Source organism: Molossus molossus, unplaced genomic scaffold (assembly GCF_014108415.1).
Source record: "Molossus molossus isolate mMolMol1 unplaced genomic scaffold, mMolMol1.p scaffold_m16_p_1, whole genome shotgun sequence".
Taxonomy (NCBI): Eukaryota; Metazoa; Chordata; class Mammalia; order Chiroptera; family Molossidae; genus Molossus; species Molossus molossus.
Window position 1 is genome coordinate 182,745,850 of NW_023425344.1, and position 23,236 is coordinate 182,769,085.

Below are 23,236 nucleotides of genomic sequence, written 5' to 3' on the forward strand. Positions count from 1 at the left end.
AACACTCTTGATCATTTGACCATATACATGAGGGTTTATTTCTGGGCTTCCTATTCTTTTCCATTGTTCTGTATTTTTGCCAGTACCACAGTATCTTTATTACTGTTGCTCTTTAGTATGTTTTGAAATCAGGAAGTTTGAGGCCACCAACTTTGTTCTTTTATAAGATTGTTTTGGCTATTTATGATCTCTTGAGATTCCATATTAATTTTAGGATTTTTGGTTTTTATTTCTGCAAAACATGCCATTGGGATTTTGGTAGAGATTGGTTAGTGTAGAATGCAACTGATTTTTGCATGTTGATTTTGTATCCTGCAACTTTTCTGAAATCTATTTATTTATAATTTTTTTAATACTCATGTGAGGATATTTTCTCCATTGATTTTTAGAGGGAGTAGAAGGGAGGGGGTGTTAGAGCATGATAGAGAAAGAGAGACAGACAGACAGACAGACAAACATCAATATGAGAGAGACACATCAATTTGTTGCCTTCTGCATGCACCCCTACCAGGGCCGGGGATTGAATCTGCAACCCAGGTATGTGCCCTTGACTGGGAATTGAACCCGTGACCCTTTGGGTCCACAGGCCTACACTCTAACCATTGAGCTACACTGGCCAGGGCCATTTTAGTTTAACAAGTCTTTAAAAAAATTTGTTTTCTTTATTGATTTTAGAGAGAGAGGAAAGGAGAAGGAGAGAAAGATAAAACATCAATGAGAGAGAACATCGATTGGCCACTTCCTGCATGCCTCCCACTGGGAATTTGGCCCACAACCTGGGCTTGTGCCCTGACCAGGAATCGAAAGGGCGACCCCTTGGTGCATGGGTCAACGCTCAACCACTGAACCACACTGTCTGGACTTAACAGGTTTTTTTGTGTGTGGTTGTGTAATCTTTAAAATTTTTCTACATGTAAGGTCATTTCATGCAAACAGATAATTTTAATTTTTCCTTTCCAACTTGGATGGATGCCTTTTATTTCTTTTTCTTGTGTAATTGACTGTCATGTGACTGCTCAGAATGTATCTCCCTTATCAAATACTTGTTGGTTTAATGGTAACACTTCACATGCAGGACACTTCATGTTACCTGTGAAGTTGTGAATGACCCATAAGTTAGGGAAATTGGTGTATCTAGTCCTACCCAGTTCTCTAGTTTTACCAGATTTCTAGTACTCTGTTGAATAGAAGTGGTGAGAGTGGGCCTTTTTCCTGATCTTAGAGCTAAAGTTTTCAGTCTTTCACCACAGAGTCTGACATTAGCTATGGGCTTTTCATATATGGCCTTTATTATGTTGAGATAGTTTTCTTCTATTCTTAGTTTGAGTGTTTTTATCATAAAAGGGCATTAAATTTTGTCAAATGATTTTCCTGCATCAGTTGAGATGATCATATGGTTTTTGTCCTTTATACTGTTAATATTGGTATATTACATTAATTTTTTTTTATCCTCACCCGAGGACACTTTTGCATTTATCTTCAGATAGAGTGGAAGGGAGAGAGGGGGAAAGAGAGAGAGAGAAACATCGACATGAGAGAGACACTTTCAGTGGTTGCCACCCACACAACCCCAACCGGGGCCGGGGACAAATTACAAGTGAGGTATGTGCCCTTAGCAGGAACCCAACTCAGGACTCTCTGGTTCGTGGGCCGACGCTCTAACCGCTGAACCAAACTGGCCAGAGCTACATTGATTATTTTTATATGTTGAACCCCATCCTTGCTTTCCAGGTGTAAATCCAACTTGATCATGGTGTATAATACTTTGCTGTTGAATTTGGTTTGCTAGTATTTTGTTGAGGATTTTTGTATCATTATTCATCAGAGATATTAGTCTTTAGTTTTCTTTTCTTGTAGAGTCCTGTCTGGATTTGATATCAGGATGTAGGGCTAGCCTCATAGGTGGGTTTGGAGAACACTGGTGTTAATTCTTCTTTAAATATTTGTTATAATTCTCCAGTGAAGTCATCTGGTCCTGGGCTTTTCTTTTTTTCTTTTCAATCCTTACCCGAGGATATGTTTTTTAGAGAGAGGAAGGGGGAGAGAGAGAGGGAGAGGGCAGGTGAAACATTTATGTGAGAGAGAAACATTGATTGGTTGCCTCCTGTATGAGCCCTTGCTGGGGATTGAATGCACAGCCTTTTGTGTACAGGATGATGCTCCAACCATCTGAGCCACTTGGCCAGATCTGGGCTTTTCTTCCCCCCGCCCCCCCACTCCAGCTACTTGGGAGGTGTTTGATAACTTTTAATTCCCTTACTAGTTGTAGGTCTATTTAGATTTTTTATTTCTTCGTGATTCAGTCTTGGTAAGTTGTGTGTTTCTGGGAGTTTATCCATTTCTTCTCGGTTATCCAATTTGTTAGCATATAATTGTTCATAGTATTTTCTTATGGTCCTTTTTATTTGTGACATCAGTTGTAATCGTTCCTCTTTCATTTCTGATTTTCCTTATTTGCATTTTCTTAGTCTAGCTAAGAGTTTCTTAATTTTGTTAATCTTTTAAAAAAATCAACTCTTAGTTTTGTATATTGTTTTTCTATCTCTATTTCATGTATCTCTGTTCTGATTTTTATTATTTCCTTCTTTTTGCTAATTTTTGGTTTTGTTTATTCTTTTTTTTTCTTGGGGTATAGTAACGTTTTTCCTTCTTCTGTTCCTTGAGGTGGAGTTAGGTTGTTGATTTTGAGATCTTTTTTAACATAAGGGTTTACTGCTATACATTTCTCTATTAGTATTGTTTTCACAGTATTCCATACATTTTGGTATGTTGTATTTTCATTTTTCTGCAAACATTTTTCTGATATCCCTTGTGATATTTTTTCTTTGAGCTTCAAATGTATTTTTAATTTTATAGATGTATGGAATATAAAATGATTTGGTTATCTGAGGAATACAAATATGGAAACAACAGCTCTTGATCAAACAGCAGTAACCAGATTACATATTTCTTATTTTCAGGGCTTCTGTTTTTATGTGTTAAAAAAAAACAGGAAGGTCTGTTAAGCTAGGAAATAGTAAACAAAAAAGGTGCCATTTCAGTAGCCACATAGTGACCATCCACTGAGAACAAACCACTGTACTTAGCATTGAAGATTAAAAAATACAGAAGACATTGTCTCTGTCTTGAGTTTTAAGTCTTGAAGGAAGGATGAGATTAGGTTGATGGTAACTTAGTAACTTAAAGAGAAGAAACTTGGCAGAGAAAATCAGCATATAGGAGCAATGCCATTTTTTACTCTCTGCCCATAACTACTTTGAGTTATTTTTAACACTTACTGTCTTTAAAAAAATTGTTTTTTTCTTACTAGGCACAACACCATTACTGGGCGATGGCTGGCCAGGTTCCAAGCTGTGTGGGACCCTAAACAAGAAGACTGTGTCATAGTTGGTAGCATGGCCCATCCACGACAGGTGGAAATCTTCCATGAGACAGGAAAGTGGGTGCATTGTTTTCTTAGTGGAGAATGCCTTGCCTCTGTGTGTTCCATCAATGCTATGCACCCAACTCGGTATATTTTGGCTGGAGGTAATTCCAGTGGGAAGATACATGTTTTTATGAATTAAGAAAGTTGCTGGGTTTTGGTGTAATACCAATTTGTTCAAATTAATTAGTGTCTATTTGGCAAATATAAATTGCTTTATTAATAGGAACTATGAGCAGAATGACACTCCAACTAACTGTACTTTTAGTGAAGGAGAAGCCTTGGAGATTTTTTTCTACAGAATGGGGAGGAAATTTGAGGGAGGCTGTGTTGCCTTCAGCACTTTAATCAGGCAGTATATTGAGAAGTTGTAACATTATCAACTATAAAGCTTTGACTGATTAGTATTAAAAGCTTTTGTGGACTAATGATATGGTTTATAAAAAATTTATTGGGTTGACATTGGTTAATAACAACAATATGTAAGTTTCAGGCATACGTTTTTATACTACCACATCTGTATACTCTATTGTGTGCTCACTATCTGAAGTCTAGTCTCCTTCCATCACCATATATTTGACCTCCTTTACCTTTTTGTTCTTCCCCAGCCCCTCTTTTCTGGTAACCACTATAACCACCATTTTGTTGTCTATATATATGAGTGTTTTTTTGTGTGTGTTTTTTTTAATTCTTGAGGACATGCTTAGAGGGGGGAGAGAGAGAGAGAGAAAATCATTGATGTGAAAAATATCATTTGGCTACCTACCCTTCACACGCACCCCAACTGGGGATCGAACCTGAAACCTAGGTATGTGCTCTGACTGGAAATTGAACTGGCAACACTTCGGTGCACAGGATGATGCTCAACCAACTGAACCACTCTGGCTGGGTTGTTTGTTGCTTTTTATTTTATATCCCACATATGAGTGAAATCATATGGTTCTTTTCCTTTTCCATCCAACTTAATTCACTTAGCATGATACTTTCAAGATCTATCCATGTTGTTGCAACTAGCAATATCGCATGTTTTTTATGGCTGAGCATAAAAACTTATGCCATATTTACCACATCTTCTTTCTCCAGGGTTCTGTCAAAGGACATTTAGATTGTTTCTACATCTTGGCAATTGTGAGTAATGCTGCAGTGAACAGAGGGGTACATATATCCTTACAAATAATTGTTTTCAAATTTGTTGGGTAGATACTAAAAGAGGGAATGCTGGGTCTTATGGTAGCTCTATTCTTAATTGTTTGAGGAAGCTGTTTTTCATGGTGGCTGTGCCAATTTACATTCCCACCAGCGTGTGTGAAAGTTCCATTTTCTTGTTTTGTCCAGTACTGTTAGCTCTTGTCTTACTGATAATAGTCATGCTAATGGGTGTCAGTTGGTACTTCATTGTGGTTTGGATTTGCATTTCCCTTATAACTAGTGATGTTGAGCATCTTTTTATATATCTGTTGGCCATCTGTATGTCTTCCTTAAAAAATTGCATATTCAAGTCCTCTGCCCATTTAAAAAAAATCCTCTCCCAAGGATATGTTTTACTGATTTTGTTTATTTATTTATTTTTATTGTTAACAGTATTATAGATGTCTTCCATTTTCTCCCTTTTTGCCCCTCTCCACTCAACCCCTGCCCCACACAAGGCCTTCCCCAAGTTATTGTCTGTGTTCTGGGTTATATATGCCTGTATGTTCTTTGGTTAATTGCTTCCTGTACCTGTTTTACTGATTTTTAGAGAGGAAGGGAGAGACAGAGGGAGTGAGAAACATCAATATGAGAGAGAAACATTGATCCCGTATGCGCCCTGACCAGGTATCTACCCGCAGCCTAGGTATGTGCCCTGGCTAGGAATCAAATTCACAACCTTTTGGTATACGGGATGACACTCCAACTAACTGAGCCACCTGGCCAGAACCTCTGCTTATTTTTCAGTTGGATTGTTTATTTTTTTGGATGTTGAGTTGTATGAGTTCTTTATATATTTTGGATATTAGTCCCTTATCAGAGGTGTTGTTTGAAAAAAATCTCCCATTCATTTGGTCATTTTTTTTGTTTTGTTGATGCAGAAGGTTTTTAGTTTGATTTAGTCATGTTTGTTTATTTTTTGCTTTTATTTCCTTTGCTTTTGGAGTCAAGTTCACAAACAACCCTCTGAGACCAATGTCTTTAAGTTTAGAGTCTGTATTTTCTTCTGTGTATTTTATTGTTTCAGGTCTTATGTTCAAGTCTTTAAGCCATTTTGAGTTAGATTTTGTGTATGGTGTCAGATAGCAGTCTAATTTTATTCTTTTGCATGTGGCTTTCCAGTTTTCCCCAAACTATTTATTGAGAGGCTTTGTTTTTTCCATCGTTAGTTTTGGCTCCTTTGTTGAAAATTAGTTGCCCATGTATGTGTGGATTTATTTCTGGGCTCTAACTTCTGTCTTATTGATCTCTGTATCTGTTTTTCTGCCAATACCATACTGTTTTGGTTACTGTAGCTTTGTAGTATAGTTTGAACTCAGAGTATGATACCTCCAGCTTTGTTCTTTTTTTTTTTTTCATAATTGCTTTAGCTATTTGGGGTCTTTTGTGGTTCCATACAAATTGAGGGTTTTTTGTTTGTTCTATTTATGTGAAAAGTGCCATTGGGATTTTGCTAGGGATTGCTTTATTTTATTTTATTAAAAAATTTTTTTTTCTTTATTCATTTTAGAGAGAGAGGAAGGGAGAGGGGGAAAAAGAGAGAAACATCAATGAGAGAGAACATTGATTGGCCGCCTCCTGCATGCTCCCCACTGGGGATTTGGCTCACAACCTGGGCATGTGCCCTGACCGGGAATCGAACTGGTGACCTCTTGGTGCATGGGTCGATACTCAGCCACTGAGCCACACTGGCCGGGCTAGGGATTGCTTTAAATCTGTATATTACTTTAGATAATGTGACCATGTTAACAATGTTAATTATTCTAATCCATGAACACAGAATATCTTTCCATTTCTTTGTCTTCTTCAGTTTCTTTTGACGTCTTGTAGTTTTCTATGTATAGGTCCTCCACATCCTTTGTTAAGTTTTTCCTAGATATTTTATCCTTATTATTGCAATTGTAAATGGAATTGTTTTCTTCATCTCTCTTGTTATTGTTTTGTTAGTATATAAGAATGCAACAGATTTTTGTATATTGATTTTGTATCCTGCAACTTTGCTATATTTATGTATTGTTTTTAATAGTTTTGTGGTGGAGTTTTTAGGGTTTTCTATATATATATAATCATGTCATCTCCAAGTAGTGACAATTTTACTTCTTCATTCACAATTTGGATGCATTTTATTTATTTTTCTTGTCCAATTACTCTGTCTAGGACTTCTGGTACTATGTTAAATAACAGTGGTAAGAGGGAGCGTCCTAGTTTTTTTCCTGATCATAGAGGAAAAGCTTTCATTTTTTCACCATTGAGTATGATATTAGCTGAACGTTTATCATATATGGCCTTTATGTTGAAGTACTTCCCTTCTGTACCCATTTTATTGAGTGTTTTAATCATAAATGGATATTATGTCTTGTCAAATGCTTTTTCTGTATCTATTGATATGCTTTTATGATTTTTATCTTTTATTTTGTTAATGTGGTATATCACATTGATTGATTTACAGATGTTTAACCATCCTTGCATCCCTGGAATGAATTCCACTTGATCATGATGTATGATCCTTTTAATGTATTGTTGTATTTGACTTAATATTTTTTGTTCAGGATGTTTTGCATCTGAGTTCATCAGAGATATTGGCTGTAATTTTCTTTTTTTTGTTTGTTTTTGTGTTGTCCTTTCCTGGTTTTGGTATCAGGGTAATGGTGGCCTTGTAAAATGAGTTAGGAAGTATTCCTTGTCTTCAATTTTGTGGAATAGGTTGAGGGGGATTGGTATTAAATCTCTGACTGTTTGGTAGAATTCACCAGTGAAGCTGTCTTGTCATGGACTTTTGTTTTTTGGGAGGTTTTTGATTACTGTGTATTTCTAAGAATTTGTCCATTTCTTATAGATTATTGAATTTAGTGGCATATTGCTTTTTGTAGTATTCTTGTATAATTTTTTTTTTTTTTTGTATTTCTGTGGCGTCCATTGTAACTTCTCTTTCATATCTGATTTTATTTATTTGAATCTTTTTTTTTTCCTTAGTGAGTATACCTTGGAGTTTGTTAATTTTATCTTTTCAAAGAACTAGCTCTTTGTTTCATTAATTTTTTCTATTGTCATTTTGTTCTCTATTTTATTTATTTCCACACTGATTTTTATCATTTCCTTCTTCTGACTTTGGGCTTTGTTTGTTTGTTTGTTTTCTAGTTCTTTAAGGTAAGATTACTTATTTGAGATTTTTCTTGTTTCTGAAGGTAGGTGGCCTGTAATGCTATGAACTTCTCTCTTGGTACTGCTTTTGCTGCATCCCAACAAATTTGGTATTTGTTTGTTTATTTATTTATATACTTACTTTATTCTCACCCTAGGATATGTTTTACTGATTTTTAGAGAGAGAGAGAGAGAGATCAATGTGAGAGAAACATTGATTAGTTGCCTCCTGTCCTTGCCCCGACTGGGGTCGAACCTGCAACCTAGGCATGTGCCCTGACCAGGAACTGAACCTGAAACCTTTTGGTGTATAATATGATGCTCTAGCTAACTGAGCCACCTGGCCAGGGCTTGGTATGTCATATTTTTATTTTCATTTCTCTAGGTATCTTTTGATCTCTCATTTCTTCTGTGACTTAATAGTTGTTCAGTAGCATGTTAATTTCCACATTTTTGTTTTTTTCAGCTTCTCTTGTATTTAATTCCCATTTTCATACCATTGTAGTCAGAAAATATGCTTGGTATGAATTCAACCTTAAATTTATTAAGACTAGTTTTGTGCCTTAACATATGGTCAACCCTTAAGAAAGTTCCATGTGCAATTGAGAAGAATGTCTGTTCTTTTGTGATGGAAAGTTCTATGAATATTGATTACGTCCAGGTGGTCTAATATGTCATTTAAGGCTATTTCTTTATTACTTTCTGTCTGAATAATCTATCCATTGTTGGCTGTCAATGGGGTATTCAGGTCCCTACTGTAATTATATTTTTGTCAGTTTCTCCCTTTAGGTCTGTTAGTAATTGCTTTGTGTTTTGGGTGTTCCCAGGTTAGGTGCATATATATTGATAAGTGTTATGTCTTCTTGATGAGCTAATCCCGTTTATCATTATAAAATGTCCATTCTCTCTTGTTACTTTTTTTCTTTTAATCCTCACCTGAGGATAATTTTCCATTGATTTTCAGATAGAGTGGGAGGGAGAAAATGAGGGAGGGAGGGAAGGAGGGAGAGAGAGAGAAAGAGAGAGACAGACAGACAGACAGACATTGATGTGAGAGAGAATATTGAATGGCTGCCTCCTGCATGCCCCCACTGGGGATTGGGCCCACAACCTGGGTATGTGCCCCTGACTGGGAATTGAACCAGCGACCTCTTGGTGCATGGGTCCATGCTTAACCACTGAACCACACCGGCTGGGCAAGAATGAAACATTTCTACCTAGGGCACTTATTTCATGTCCATATGTAAATACCATTTTCAGTTGATAGCTTATATTCTTCCTATAAGCAATCATAGGTTTGGAGTTAGTAATGCATTACAAAGCCACACAGTCAAATCTATGGCAACACAAAAAAGTTGTTTCTGTTTCCTTATTAAAATGCCAACTGGTTGTCTATTTTTTTTTTTATCCCATTTATTTGTAGCTACAAGTTAACAAATAGTGTCAACATTTATTGTAGGTGAAGTGGGGTATTGCTGGATCAAAGTCTCTATAAGACAAGTTACTGATTTATTAAAACAATTTTTTTTCTTTATCGATTTTAGAGAGAGGAATGGAGAGGGAGGGAGAAACATTGATGAGAGAGAACATCAATTGGCCACCTCCTGCATGCCCCCTACAGCCTGGGTATGTGCCCTGACTGGAAATCATACTGGCAACCTCTTGGTGCATGGGTTGACGCTCAACCACTGAGCCACACTGGCCAGGTGACATGTTACTGATTTAATGAGAAGGTTTATTTAGTTCAACCACCACCTTTCTCACCTTGGCATCCTAGTCTTTATTAATATAATATATATATGTCATACATCTTCCATCTCCATTTGGATGATCAACATGATGTACATATCCTGTTCCAGTGCCTGGATAACAAGCAACCATGGCTTCCCTCTGGTCACTGACTTTTTTTTTAATCCTCACCCGAGGATATTTTTCTTTTCTTTTCTTTTTTTTATCCTTAGTCAAGGACATTTTTTTATTTTTTTGTTCAGATAGAGAGGGAGGGAGGGAGGGAGGGAGAGAGAGAGAGAGAGAGAGAGAGAGAGAGAGAGAGAGAGAGAGACATCAACGTGAAAAGGACACATCGAGTGGCTACCACCCTCACGACCCAACCAGGGCTGGGGACAAACTGCAACTGAGGTACATGCCCTTAGCAGGAACCAAACCCGGGGTCTCTCTGGACTGCAGGCCGACACTCTAACCGCTGAGCCAAACCAGCCTGGGCCGAGGATATTTTTCTATTTATCTTCAGGTAGAGTGGGAGGGAGAGAGAGAAACATCAATGTGAGAGAGACACATCAACTGGTTGCCTCCTACACAACCCCAAGCCAGGACTGAACTGGCCCCAGGGGGCCTGGGCCATGGTGGTGGCGGGTGTCACGAGGTGCCCTTGCTCATAGCCCAGGGCTCCTTCACCAAGTTTGCACTTTTTCCGGTCCTGGTGCTGGTGCTCCTTGCTGTACAGTAGAAGGAGCTGTGGCAGTGACTGCAGCGTAGCTGGTTCTCCATCTTTCCACACAGCACCCGCAGGATCTTGCTCACTCTGGCTCAGCCCACTGGGCCAGCTACTGTAACTGGCTATCGTGGTGGTGGCTGAGCAGGACTTACAGCCATTTTATCTTTGTTTTCTAGTTGTTCTGTATCTCCATTGTGTCTCTTCCCCTGTGATTTTGTCTGTTTTAGTTTTGCAGTTTTCTATGATTATTTTTCTGTCTTCTTTTTTTTTTTATCCTCACCTGAGGACATTTTTCCATTTATCTTTCAGACAGATTAGGAGAGAGGGGGAGAGAGAGACACACACAGCGACTGGTTGAGACAGCGACTGGTTGCCTCCCACGCGACCCCAACTAGGGCTGGGGAGGAACTGCATCTGAGGCATGTGCCCTTGGCCGGAATTGAACCCAGATCTCATTGGTCCATGGGCCAACGCTCTAACTGCTGAGCTGAATTGGCCAGGGCTGTCTTCTCTTTTTTTTTTAATGGTTATTGTCTCAGCTATGGATTATTGTTCTGTTGTTACTATTACGTTTGTAACATTTCTTGTACATAAAATAGTGCTTTTTCTTCTGATTCGTTTCCTCCTGCCTTTTGATGATTTTGTCACAAATTATCCTTTTTTATGTTGTACATTTGTGATCAAATTGCAGTATTTTTTTATTGCCCACCCTTTTCATTCCCCTTTAACTTTGTTATAATTAAGTGTTTAGTATCCTATTCTGAAGTAGTTTTGTTGTTGCCTTCTTCTGTTAGTGATCTTACTCAAAGTTTTGTATACCATTGTCTTTCTGTGTGTCTGGTAGAAGAGCTCCTCTAAACAATTCTGTAATGCTGGTCTGTCTTCTGGTGGTAAATTCTCTGTTTTTGTTTATTTGAGAAAGCCTTTATTTTTCCTTCTTATCTAAAAAGGATAACTTTTCTGGATATATTATCCTTGGTTGATGTTTTCTTTCTTTCAATATTTTGTTAATTTCCTTCCACTCCTGTCTTGTAATGCTTCTACTGAGAAACCTGGTTATAATCTAATGGGGTTGGCTTTGTAGGTTAGTCTTTTTTCCTCTGGCTGCTTTGAGAATTCTTTGTCATTGATTTTTGACAGTTTGGATAAGATGTGTTTTGGAGAAGGTCTTTTTGCATTTATATAAATAGGTGTTCTGGTAAGTTATGTTTTAAAATCCAGTTCTTTCCATAGGTTTGAGGAGTTCTCAATTATTTGTTTAATAGGTGTTCTGTTCCCTTTTTCCTCTCTTCTCCTTTGGTGTACTTATTATCCTTATATTGCTCTTTTTTATGTAGTCAGATAGTTTTTGTAGAGTTCTTTTCATTTCTCTTAACTCTCAGTTCTCCCTCCTGAGTCATTTCTAGGTTTTTAATCTTCAAGCTTGCTAATTCTTTCTTCCATCTGGTTTGCTCTATTTCCAGTGCTCTCTAGTGCATTCCTCATCATCTTTATTGAGTGCTTAAGCTTCAGAATTTCTGTTTGGTTCCTTTTTAGTTTTGGTCTTTTTGGTAAAGTATTCCTTTTGTTTATTGATTTTATTTCTGAACTTACGAACTTCCTCTCTGAGTTTTCTTGTATATTATTAAGTATCTTCATAATTGCAATCTTGAATTCTCTGTCAGGTAAATCACTGTTTTCCATGACTTTGAATTTGATTTCTGGAGACTTTCCATTTTCTTTCTGTGCTCCCAATTTAGCTTGATTGTTCATGGTATTTGATGGATTGTTTCTCTGCCAGCACATGGAAGTAGTAAACACTTTTCTTGTTTAGCTACTGTTTTGCTTTTAACAATACAGCAGGTTGATAGTAGGGTACTTTCTTTTCTCTATACTACTTGAGGTGGCTTAGCTTTCTTTGCTGGGTTCTGCTGGGGAGTGTGGAACAGGGAGGGCAAGTTCATGGTCTCTTGGCTCTGCTCCCCTGCCACTTCTGTCCGTGACTGCCAGGATGGGGAGTGGGGAAGGGAAATGCTTTTTCCCAGAGAGAAATTGCTTTTGCCCCTCTTATGTTCTAGGCTATAGTGTGAGGGCTGCAGCCCGACTTCTCTGCTACTGTGCTTGCTGGAGCTGCAGTGGGTAACAAACTGCCTGTGGGTCGTCTTGGTCCTTCCCCTGGACCTGTCTCCCCTGCTAGTTCCTGTGCACTCACCCTCAGATGTCCCAGTGTGTGGATCTTTCAGACATTTTTTATGTTGAGCAGAGGATCCTTTGTTGAGCTATAGTTGTTTGACTTGTTGTAAATTTAAGGTGAGAAACAAAGGGGTTCTCTCACTCCACCATGATGCTGACTTCCAATATGGTTTTGATTCTATAGTGACATATAGGTTTATGGTTTTATAGTTTGGAGTGAATATTTATTTCTAGACTCACACACTGCAAGGGTCCTGAGGGTCATTTAACTCAGTGATTTGAAACTTAAGCTTTTTTTAACCAAGCACACTTTGCTCCCATCTCTAAATTAAATCTTATATGAACTTCTAAAATAATTTCTGTGAGTATTTAGTTCACTTGGGCAGGGCCTGGGTCTGTTTGTACTGTCCCCTTCCCTGTTCCTCTTCTAGATGGCTCCTGAGATATAGCTAAGGAATCCCAGGGCTCCTTGCCCGATCCCTGTAATCAATCCATTGTGAGGTTTTCCAGACCATGGGTTGTAGCTACTCACAGCTTAGTGGCCTTGACCAGCATTCAAAAAATGAAAAGGAAAGAAATAATAAAGAATAGAAAACAGAATGAGTATTGTTTTGTGACACAGTTGCATATGCATACACATTTGTACATGTATATGCATATGTATATTCTGATATAAGATGTGTTTATTACTGTGGTACTGTGGGTCATGGTTAAAGAAGTGAAAGCTCCTCCTTAGAGGGTCCCAGAGAGCCTTATCTGACCCTGTCTTTAAATTCTCTATGAGGCTCAATAGCCTGTTAAGTGAATAACTTCATTCCTATCCATATTTTGGGGAAATGTTATGAAACACCACTTTTGTCAATTCTTCATAAAAATACATATTTTCAGAAGTTATGGCAATTTGAATGTGCCTTAATTGGAAGTGGAGATATTAAATCAGTGACTGATGTTACTGTGTGACATTACCTATCCAACTTTTTCATTGTTCTTTATTGCCAAAATCCTATTGAAAGGCTATTGTTAATAGCTTCAGCAATGTTTTTTGTTGTTGTTGTTCAGATAGAGTGGGAGGGAGAGAGAGGAAGAGAGAGAGAAACATCGAATGGCTGCTACCCGCATGACCCAGCCAGGGCCAGGGACAAACTGCAACCGATGTACGTGCCCTTAGTGGGAACCGAACCCGGGTCCCCCTGGACTGTAGGCCGACGCTCTAACTGCTGAGTCAAACTGGCCAGGGCAGCAATGTTTGAATTGTAAGAGAAAATACTATCTTCTCATAATTGTATATCACATAAATGGACATGTATAATTTCCTTAAAGAACATTTTCCCCCCCTAAATAATTTCCTTCTCTGTAATTAAAATCCAAGTGTTTTGAGGCTTAGTTTACTAACAGGTTGTGGGTATTTATAAGGAATAGTTCTCTATTTTCTTGGTGATGAGTACAGAAATTAAAAAAAAAAACGTTTTTCTTTATTATTATTATTATTTTTTTTAGAGAGAGAGAGGAAGGGAGAGGGAGAGAGAGTTAGAAACATCGATTGGCTGCCTCCTGCATGCTCCCCATTGGGGATTTGGCCCACAACCTGGGCATGTGCCCTGACCAGGAATCGAACCGGCGACCTCTTGGTGTATGGGTCAAAGTTTAACTACTGAGTTACACTGGCTGGGTGGTGAGTACAGAAATTTATAAGTGAGGTGGAAATATTTATGAAATGGAAAGTACAGCTATGTGAGGTTGAGTTATATTTAAACTGTCTTTGAAATAGTGAACAAAGCCTTTTGGCTTCCTTTCCCTTTCTACACCACTTAATTTCACAGGTTCTAGAGTGGCTAGTTCTATGGGGATTGTTTTTTTTTTGTGTGTGTGTGGTACGTGCCCCTAGTGGGAACTGAACCCGGGACTCTCTGGTCTGAAGGCCGATGCTCAACCACTGACCCAAACTGGCCAGGGCTGTTTTTTTTCCCCCAAAAACAACTCTCAGATTAGTGCCATCATTTAGGCATTGGAGATAATTGGCTGGCTTCTGCAATAAATGTTAGCAAACTTTTGATTTTTTTCACTTTAGTGGTTTCTTTTGCCATTGTAACTTCATAAACTGCTATTTATATTTAATTCCACTTAATAGAGTTCTGTCTTCTTGAGGCAATGCAGGAGGGAAAGAGAGTGAGTGGGGTCTTGTTATTCAGTGATAAATTCTGTAATGGAGTAATTGTTTAACTCTAGAAAGCACATAAAAGAATATTGTCTCCCTTAGGATACCCTTTAACTACCGTCTGTGGTGAAAGGTATTTCTCCCAGATACTTGCTTAAAGCTTTGTGGCTCTGTAATTATTCATGTATTATAATTGCTTTCTCTCCCTTTAGGATAAACCCTTTTGGTAAGTTGGCCTTTATGAGATCTCTTAAGTGTATAAGTTCTGAATTCCACCTGAGTTATTTTTTTGATATAACTGGTGCTTTTTTGATGTTTTTTTTTTTTTTTTACTTAAACGAGGAAGGAGACAGTTCTAATTTTGGATGGACAGACTTGGTCAGTCTAGGAGACAGATAAATGATTAGGAATTGATAGAATCTGAGTTGTTTAAGTCCTTTTTTAGTATTTTGGCCTTTGAATTTTTTTCCACAGTGAAGACTTTGCAAAGGTTCTCTGGAAAACAGGGAAGCTTAGGGCTATGGATACAAAGATTTAAATCCTTTCATTAAATATACAATACATGGGAAGGTGGGGAGGCAGACACTTCTGTCTTTTATATTAAATCCTAGAGACAGTCTGGCCAGTGTGGTTCACTGGTTGAGCGTTGACCCATGCACTAAGAGGTCACCAGTTCCATTCCCGGTCAGGGCACATGCCCAGGTTGTGGGCCAAATCCCCAGTGAGGAGAATGCAGGAGACGGCCAATCAATGTTCTCTCTCTCGTCGATGTTTCTGTCTCTCTCTCTCTCCCTTCCTCTCTCTCTAAAACCAACAAAGGGAAAAAAAAATCCAAGAACAAGAAATATAGGCCCTCTAATTCAGATTCTAAAAACTTAGGTGTCCTATTAGGCTGTCCCTTTTGACTTAGTACTTTTTTTTTTTAAATACAAAGAGATCTTTTTTAAAATGTTTCTTTCTTAGTATGGTATTGATGGCTAGAACTGAGTTTTAGTTCCAAGACAGCAGAGAACAATATCCTGGTTCATTTGGCTGTAAATGTTTGGATTTTCAAATGAAAAGGTGGAATTTTGTGAAGAAGATAAGAGTTACACAGAGTGAAGAATAAAACATTTTAAGGTATCTTTTCCTAAAATGAAAGCTATGCAAAAGCAAAGTTTTAATTGTGTCTTTTGCCATTCAATCAGCAAGTTGTAGGGGTGGGTAAAGGAAGTATGTTCATGAACTAAAACCAGAAGTGTGTCAGATGCAGAGGGGCTTGGTTATGGTTGAGGAACCCTAAGCAGAGAGAGTGGGTTCTAGGGCCCTGAAAGGGTATGTGCATAGTTATCCAAAAAAGGGTGGCTGCTGTAAATCTGTAGGATCTGGGAAACCACAAACATCCATTGGTTCTTCTTTTGCTTTTTATTCTTCAGATCACTTTAAACAAAGACTCTTAAAACACCTTTGCACTGGGGACAGGGCATAGGTATCATTTTATAGGTAGGTAAATGGGAACCTCTGAAAATTTGGAAGCTAAGTGACATAATTTCATTAGTGCTTTATGAAGGTGATCAGCAGCAGAATGGAGGGTTGGAGGGCAGGTAGAATTGAAGACAGGAAGGTAAGATAATAGGCTAGCACAATGGACCCTAGTTTCACTTTTTATCCTCATGAAATTTAGAAGACCATTACCAGTTTTGCAGCCAGAGTGATGGTCACATGATCAGGTGAGATAATGTCATAGGAACGTATTTTGTAAGTTGTAAATATGAGGTTTGTTACTGTAGTGGTGATATTCTGTTCCTTTCATAGGAAGTGTTTTCTGTTCTCCCGCTTATTTGAAGCTGGTCTAGAAGCTGGATTATCTAGGATCTGTGTTGGGCTCTAAGAGTATGTAACCTTGGGAAAATCACTTCTTGGTTTTCCTCATCAGAAAAAAGAGGTATAATTCTTCTTTAAAATTATTTCACACTTATAGCTTCTAATAGACTTTAGGGGAGGGCTATAAGCAAAATGATTATTATTTTTTAAATATATTATTTTTTTGAGAGAGGGGGAGATAGAAACATGGATTAGCTGCCTTCCACACACCCTCTACTGGGGATAGAACCAGCTACCTCTTGGTGCATGGGTTGATACTCAAATACTGGGCCATACTGGCCTAGCTGATTATTTTGATTCTAATCGTGAATGGCAGTCAGCTGTTTTAATCCCACTGGTATTGTTTTGTCTGTGTTGGTACCTTTGAAGATGAAGTGAGACAGGATATAAGTTAAAAAAAAGTCCACTCTACTATGATATTTAAATATTTATTTAAGTTTAAAAATAATTTTCATGGCACCAATGAGTTTATGCTAACTACATACTGAATATGTAGAAAAAAGTACATTGCTTTGAAGGAAAATGTAACTTAGAATTTTTGGCACACGAAAGGTTAACCACTATATATTTTTTAATGAAACTAAGAAATTCACATTTGCAGGTAGTTTACCCTCTACTGCTTAAAGATGCAGTACTAAGAGTTTTATTTCCTCTGACAGATGAAGCTATGGAAATCATTGCTTTTTTCTACAGTGAGATCAAACTAATTGAGAGAAAATGGGAGACATAGTGGAACACAGTAAAATCAGGTTAAAAACTTGAACAATTTTTAATGATGAGGAGATAACAAAAAAGACTAGTCACCAACAAAGGAGGGCTGTTATTCAAGCACTATTTGAAAAGCAAATTGAAGGAAACTTTTCTATCTGTATTTTCTGGGATAAGCCCTGGAAAAAAAAATAACCTGAAAGTTTCTATTCAGAGAGAAAAATCCAGCTTTTGGAATTGGTATGGACTATTGTACTGTTAGAACTCTAGACAAGTAACGAACCAGGAAATGGGATACTGCATCTTTCTTTAATGTGACTATGAATGGTCAGTGTCGAGACTATCACTCACTGCATAAAAACACCATATTCTACAGACTGAGGTAGGAACACTACACTAAAAGGTAATCTGCTATGTTGCATAAGACAGTAGATATCCAGGTTAAAACCAGCCCCCTATCTCCTGACAGCCTTTTCATCTCCAAGTCTACTTTTTTCACTTTAGTTCTGTACTAAATAAAGCTTTTCCTGTGTAGATGGCAAGTGGCAGTGGCTAGTTGATTCTAAGTGATCCCTAATCTTTACTAAGATCTCCCTCAATTTGTCTTGTCACTTGGTAAATAGATGTTTATAATTCTGCCCAAATTGTTGCTGGTATGGAAATGATCAGACAATCTGCCTTTCGTTCTTAGATTCTGGCCGTGTTTTCACATTCCAGTACTTGGTCTTGCTCATCTTGGCACCAGACACCTCTTTGCTGGTTGGTTGTGGGAGCACCCTTTAAGCAAGCAACCCTAGTGCCTCCACTGGGAAATGGTCCTGGATCTTTAGTACATGTCAGGAATTGGAACAGAGCGGACTCTCTTTTGATAACATCAGGGTAAGGAGCAGTTTTATTGTATAGGTCAGGGTTGGCAAATTAATGGCTTATGGGCCAAATTCAGCTCACTCTGTTAATAAAAAGATGTATTGGAACACAGCCATGCTCCTTTATTTATGTATTGGCTGTTTTTGTGCTACGATGGTAGAGTTCAATAGTTGCCGTAGAGTATGGCCCACAAAACCAAAAAAAAAAAAAAAAATTTACTATCTGGCACCTTGCAGAAGTTTGCCACCCCTGGTCTAGATGAAAGAGCATTTAAAATTATGTACCCCTCCACCTCCCCTCCAAAAGAAAAACTCCATTTATTCCAAGGCTGTTGCATTCTATACATGGACATGGTTCTGTCATCTCAGGACAAACTAGGGGTGAACAAATCTAAAAGTGACTCATTCTGTTCTGCATTTGGGGCTGCACAACATCATAAGGTGTTAGCAGTTGCTCCCTTGTTGTGTAGGTCCCAGGGACTGTCCACTGACTATCCTTAAATAAGTCCACAGGCCCCAGATGACTTAGAAATCTCTCCCTGAGATGAAAACAAGATCTTGTGTGTGTGTTTATAATAGCTACTGGGCCTCGGACCAGACCCCACTCCTGCGCTTCTGCACTGCCTCCACCACTTCCTCAGCAAGGGTGGCAAGTGCGGTTTCCTACTTTTATTTTCCTGATGCAGAGGATGACCCTAGGGGGCAGTATTTCTACACCTAAGTGTTGGGCTCTGCCACATTCACCTTCTTTCTTGGTAGGCATCTCTTAGAATTCCTATTTAAAGAGATTCTTTTCCTGGTCCCTTCCAAGGCTGTTTGTTGATCTTGGAATTCTATTTTCTGAAGCTTTTTATTCTCAGGATCAGTTTCTTTCTTGCATCATTTAGTTCATCAGGCTCTATTTTCTTAATCCATAAAGTAAAAACAAAATATGAATTGATAAGAAAATAACATTTTGTTGTTAAAATAGAAATTGAAATAGTCTTTTTTTTTTTTTTTCAAGGGGTTGTACAAAATAAGCACGGCTCTCTGAATCTCAGCAGTCTCCCAGGTACCTTAGCTCTGGTTTCAGTGAACTACATTTTGTCCAACATTTCTGACAGTCCTATCTCTGGTACCACTGAATTCTTCTAATGCCTGTGGAGCACTATAAGAGTCTTGAGGTTCTTCAGAAAAAAATCACAGAAGTCAGAGTTCATTATACAAAACTGGCGATGCCCACTAGGATCTAGTCTAAGGGGACAGACTTACCCCACCCCTGCTGCTGCTGCTGCTGTAGCGGTGGTCCCTTCAGATGCCCACTCTGCTCAGATTTGAAAAAAAAGAAACACAAAAAAACAAAAGGAAAAGAAAATCCAACTCAGACCATCATAAGAAGCAACTTTCCATTTAATCATTCTACATGGATGTTTACTTTTTCAAAAGCTCTGTCTGGCAAGAAAACTTAGACAGTCTCTACTGTCCAGACCCCTGGTCTGCCCCACTGAGGCTGCAACGATGAGCCTCCTGGAGCCCCGCAGGCGAGCTCCTGCAGAATACACGACAATTCTCTAGTCTTCAGCTAGTGTCCCATCTGCTAGGTGACACTACTGTGATAATCAGTAATAAAATAAATTATTTTTATTTGATACTTTCAAAATAATACACATCTATGAAAAATCAAAATTCAAAACCAAAAGTTATCCTGCAAATTGGGAGAATGAGACAGAGTCGCCGAGCCTTTCTTGAGAGAACCTCTGAAGAAAATGAGCTTTCCCAGTTTGTTTGGACAGGGCATGAGCCTATCCCTTTCTTCTTCTGGGAAACAACCCTCCTAGGCTGTGGACTTGGAGTCATGAGAGGAGGACTTGGTACATGTGCCGATGGTTCCGCGATGGGTCCCATTGCTGGGAATGGGTAGCCGGGCTCCTTGGTCCACCTGGCTAGTTATTAGGAGGAGTCATGCCTTCTCAGGTGTCAATGAGCAGGCTCACCACTGAGCGGATTTTGCAGGCAAACCATCGCCTGAGGGGACAAAAGTATTGATAGTGGAATTGTTCAAATTCGGGGGTCTGGCGGATATCGCGGAAAAAGGCAATGTCTAGGTCAGACTCGGTAAGGATGATCAGGAGTAGGAGCAAAACAAAGAGGAGTCCCATGGTCACAAGGAGCAAACGGAGGACACTTAAAACAAACTTATTCACCTGTTCTTCCTCTGGCTTGCCGTGCCCCTGACATAGGGCCCTCAGCTCTCCCCCAAGGGCCTCCACATCTGCAGCAGTTGGGGTGCTGGCCTCAGACTCCTTCTCCTCCTCGATGCTGCAGGTAGCCCCATTGATCTGCCGGGAAAGCAGCATCAGCTCCAGGCTGTGCTCAGCCACAGGGGTGGGCAGCACACTGTCTGCAGGGCTGTAGGCCTCATCTGCAATCACGGCGACTCGCTCATTGCTGTCTGCCCGGCTGCTTCTCACGTGAGGCAGAAAGGTGTCCCCATGAGAAGAGGAACGCACCGGGGTGGAATGGGCACTGTCCCGAAGGGACTCTAGGCCTGGAAAGGCAAAAGGAACATGAGTAGGCTTGCTGTCCTAGTGCACACCTTTTCTCTTTTTGCTTATGGTTTTGGCCACATTTGTTAAAGATTGTGCCATTCCTGCCTCTGATTTCCTGGGCCTGGTTTTAGCCCCAATTTGAAAGAATCTGAATTGCAGACTATCCCTTGAGAGCTTGGGCCATGGTAGGGAAGCTCAGGTTTGTCTCTTGGGCTGAGGGCCTTGAGAGGCAGGAATGGGGAGGATAAGACTCTCGTGCCTAACTGGGCCTCACCTAATACTGATTCTGGAGCTTAGTGTCCTTTTAACAACCTAGCATGCAACTCCTTGTGCTCATGAGGCCAACTTTTAGATTTCTGCAATTGCTACAGGTCTCTTCCGCCTCCCAGTTCTAGCTGTCCTGACCTTGTGGGATGTGAAAACCCTATCTGTTCTTCCTAAGCACTCTCTGATACAGACAGGGGGAGTAGCCCTGGCCAGCTCCCTCTCTCTTCACCTTAGAATGATCCAGGTCCAGAACAGGCTGACAGCGTCTCTATTTTAGACACTGCAGAGTACAGAGTGGACTCTGAGAAGATCTTGTTGGGTGAGGGGGAAATTCTCTTACATTTGTTAGGAGAAAGGGTCTGTGGCCCCTAACTTTAGCCATTATCTCTCTACTTTCCCAGATGGAACATTTCTCATTCTAGGAAAAACAGCAGCCACCTAGGCCAGAGGATTGGGCTGAGTCACCGAGTGGCTCACATCACAGTGCTGGCTTCTTGTTTCAGGTTCAGCATCTGCATTTCCCACTCCTGGCCATCTTGCTGGTGCCAGAGTGGCTCTCCTTGGCTTTGTGGCCTTCTGTTGCTCTAAAGTTGACCCTGACTGCCCCAGACCGAACCAGATTCCCAGACAGGGAAAGACTTGACCTAACCTGAGCTGATTAGGGAGCTTTCTGGTTCAGGGCTAGCTTCAGAAGCTTGAAGGTCTCCTAAAAGGCTCCTGCCTTCTAGAAGTGTGCTGCATCTTCCCTTGGCTCCCTGGTGGCACAGCCATCTACACCCAGGCAGCCTGCCTACCTCACCTGCTGGAGCCCATCTCAACACAGGCACAGTTAAGGATTCTCCAGAGGAATGAACCCTGAAGTCTGGGTTATGAACAAGAGGTGGGGGCGATGGCAGCCCGTTACCCACCTGTACCATCACCTCACCATTAGTATATTTGCCGAAGCTCTCAACTTCTACTTGCAGAAGCTCCTTATGGTCCTAGCTGTATTTGTTTGTTCCTATGTGAACATCTTATGTTTGTATAACAGTTTAAACTTTTTAAAGCACTTTGATTTTATCTTTCAACAACTCCACGAAGTAGTGAGGGTGAGAGGTTACAGAACTTTCCTAAAGTCATGTAGTTGGTCGTTAATGGTAAAGGCAAGGAGAAAATCCAAGTATCTATTTTATGGTGCTAATGATCATGTAGTTACATGTCCCGGGGAGTGGGACAGGATGAATTAAGTCAACTGCCTGCACCTTTCTTAGATTTAGGTTCTAATTGCCCAAGAAATTGTTGTGCAATAATGTTGTCCTTTGTTCCAGAGCTCTCTATGCTCCTGTGAGCTCTCTGATTTCCCTCGTAGTCCTCCCTGACTTCCCCGAGTGTGTGCGCAGTGTGGGGATTGTGTGCCTAGGACTGTGTAATGGGGCCCTAATCACGCATGGTGTTGGTTCAGCTCCTTTCCCAGCCACTCCTTTTCTCTGGAACCTCAGCACCCCTTGCACAGCTCATCTCACACACTTTCAAGGGGCTGTCCCCTCACAAGGACAGCTCTGACTGCCAGAGCTTTCAAAGTACGACCAGCTTAGCAACCAGAAGTCACTTCAGTGCAAGCTTGGCCTGGCCTACAATTTTGCCCTAAGCTGGGCAAGGAGAGAGGCAAAGGTTGTGGCATCAGAAAGAACAGATCAGGGACACCGGAAGCCACATTATATTGAATTTTTGGTGCTCTCAGTAAACAAGATAATGGATACATAAGCATTTCTAGTAGTGTCTGATAGAATTACTCTGTAAATGTTAGTCTTCTGTTCCCTCAACAGACCTCACCTGTATCATTCCTGTGTCAGGTTAGCCCTCTATAGAACTTCAGATTTCACTGTAAACCACCACCTGCCTCACACCTTCATCAAACCTGTTATTCTGGGAGGATGGGGTGGGTGCTGCGGGTGGGATCTAGGTGAGTGTCACAGCAAAACAGAGGACTGTTTTTTTTTTTTTTACCTTGGAGGTGCTCCGGAAGATTGCCTTGCCCAGAGGCAGCTCCCAGTGGGCTGGGGGGCACAGTGGTCAGGAGCCTACCCTGGAGCCGGGGCCCCATCCTCAGGATGCGCACGCTCAGGGGTCGAAGGCAGTGATTAGTCAACCGGAGCTGAACGTGGACTCTGGTGTGAATCTTAATCAGACTCTTCCCCATGGTGGCCAGGAAAGCAGATACTTCTTCAGTGGAAACCAGCTGATCTCTTCATGGAAACCAGCCAGGCAGGGAGATACCAGAGGGAAATGATGGAAAACCAACTAGGGACAAAGGATTTTTGCCGATCTCAGGCTGTAGTAGCCCTTTCCTGGGCTTGAGAGAAGTCAGCCCCATGAGCCTCAGAGCAGGCTGAGCTGCAGGGAAGGAACAGCTCTGAGAGGCCCCTGTTATCTGGGGACTGGATCCAGGCAGAAGCACTTAGAGCCATAAAAAGTAATGCTTCCCCAGCC

At 40.1% G+C, this 23,236-nt stretch overlaps 2 protein-coding genes across 5 annotated transcripts in view; one reads left to right on the plus strand and one right to left on the minus strand.

The window, feature by feature from the left end:
* Positions 1 to 16,391, plus strand: part of WDR76 (WD repeat domain 76) — a 58,064-nt gene extending 41,673 nt beyond the window's left edge. The window contains exons 13-14 of one of the 2 annotated variants that reach the window (XM_036266247.1): positions 3,311 to 3,528; positions 16,330 to 16,391. In XM_036266247.1, coding sequence (XP_036122140.1) covers positions 3,311 to 3,528; positions 16,330 to 16,370 — 259 coding nt within the window. In that variant the 3' untranslated portion in view covers positions 16,371 to 16,391. Of the gene's footprint in view, positions 1 to 3,310; positions 3,529 to 4,507; positions 4,576 to 16,329 lie in introns of those variants that run through there. The other variant, XM_036266238.1, reaches the window with a different exon arrangement.
* Positions 16,392 to 19,125: 2,734 nt separating this feature from the next.
* FRMD5 (FERM domain containing 5) overlaps positions 19,126 to 23,236 on the minus strand; it is a 347,282-nt gene continuing 343,171 nt past the window's right edge. The window contains exons 14-15 of one of the 3 annotated variants that reach the window (XM_036282185.1): positions 20,156 to 20,499; positions 19,126 to 19,275 (exon numbers count right to left, since the gene is read on the minus strand). In XM_036282185.1, the coding sequence (XP_036138078.1) occupies positions 19,201 to 19,275; positions 20,156 to 20,499 (419 nt within the window). In that variant the 3' untranslated portion in view covers positions 19,126 to 19,200. Of the gene's footprint in view, positions 19,276 to 19,574; positions 20,500 to 23,236 lie in introns of those variants that run through there. The other 2 variants (XM_036282182.1, XM_036282177.1) reach the window with 2 other exon arrangements.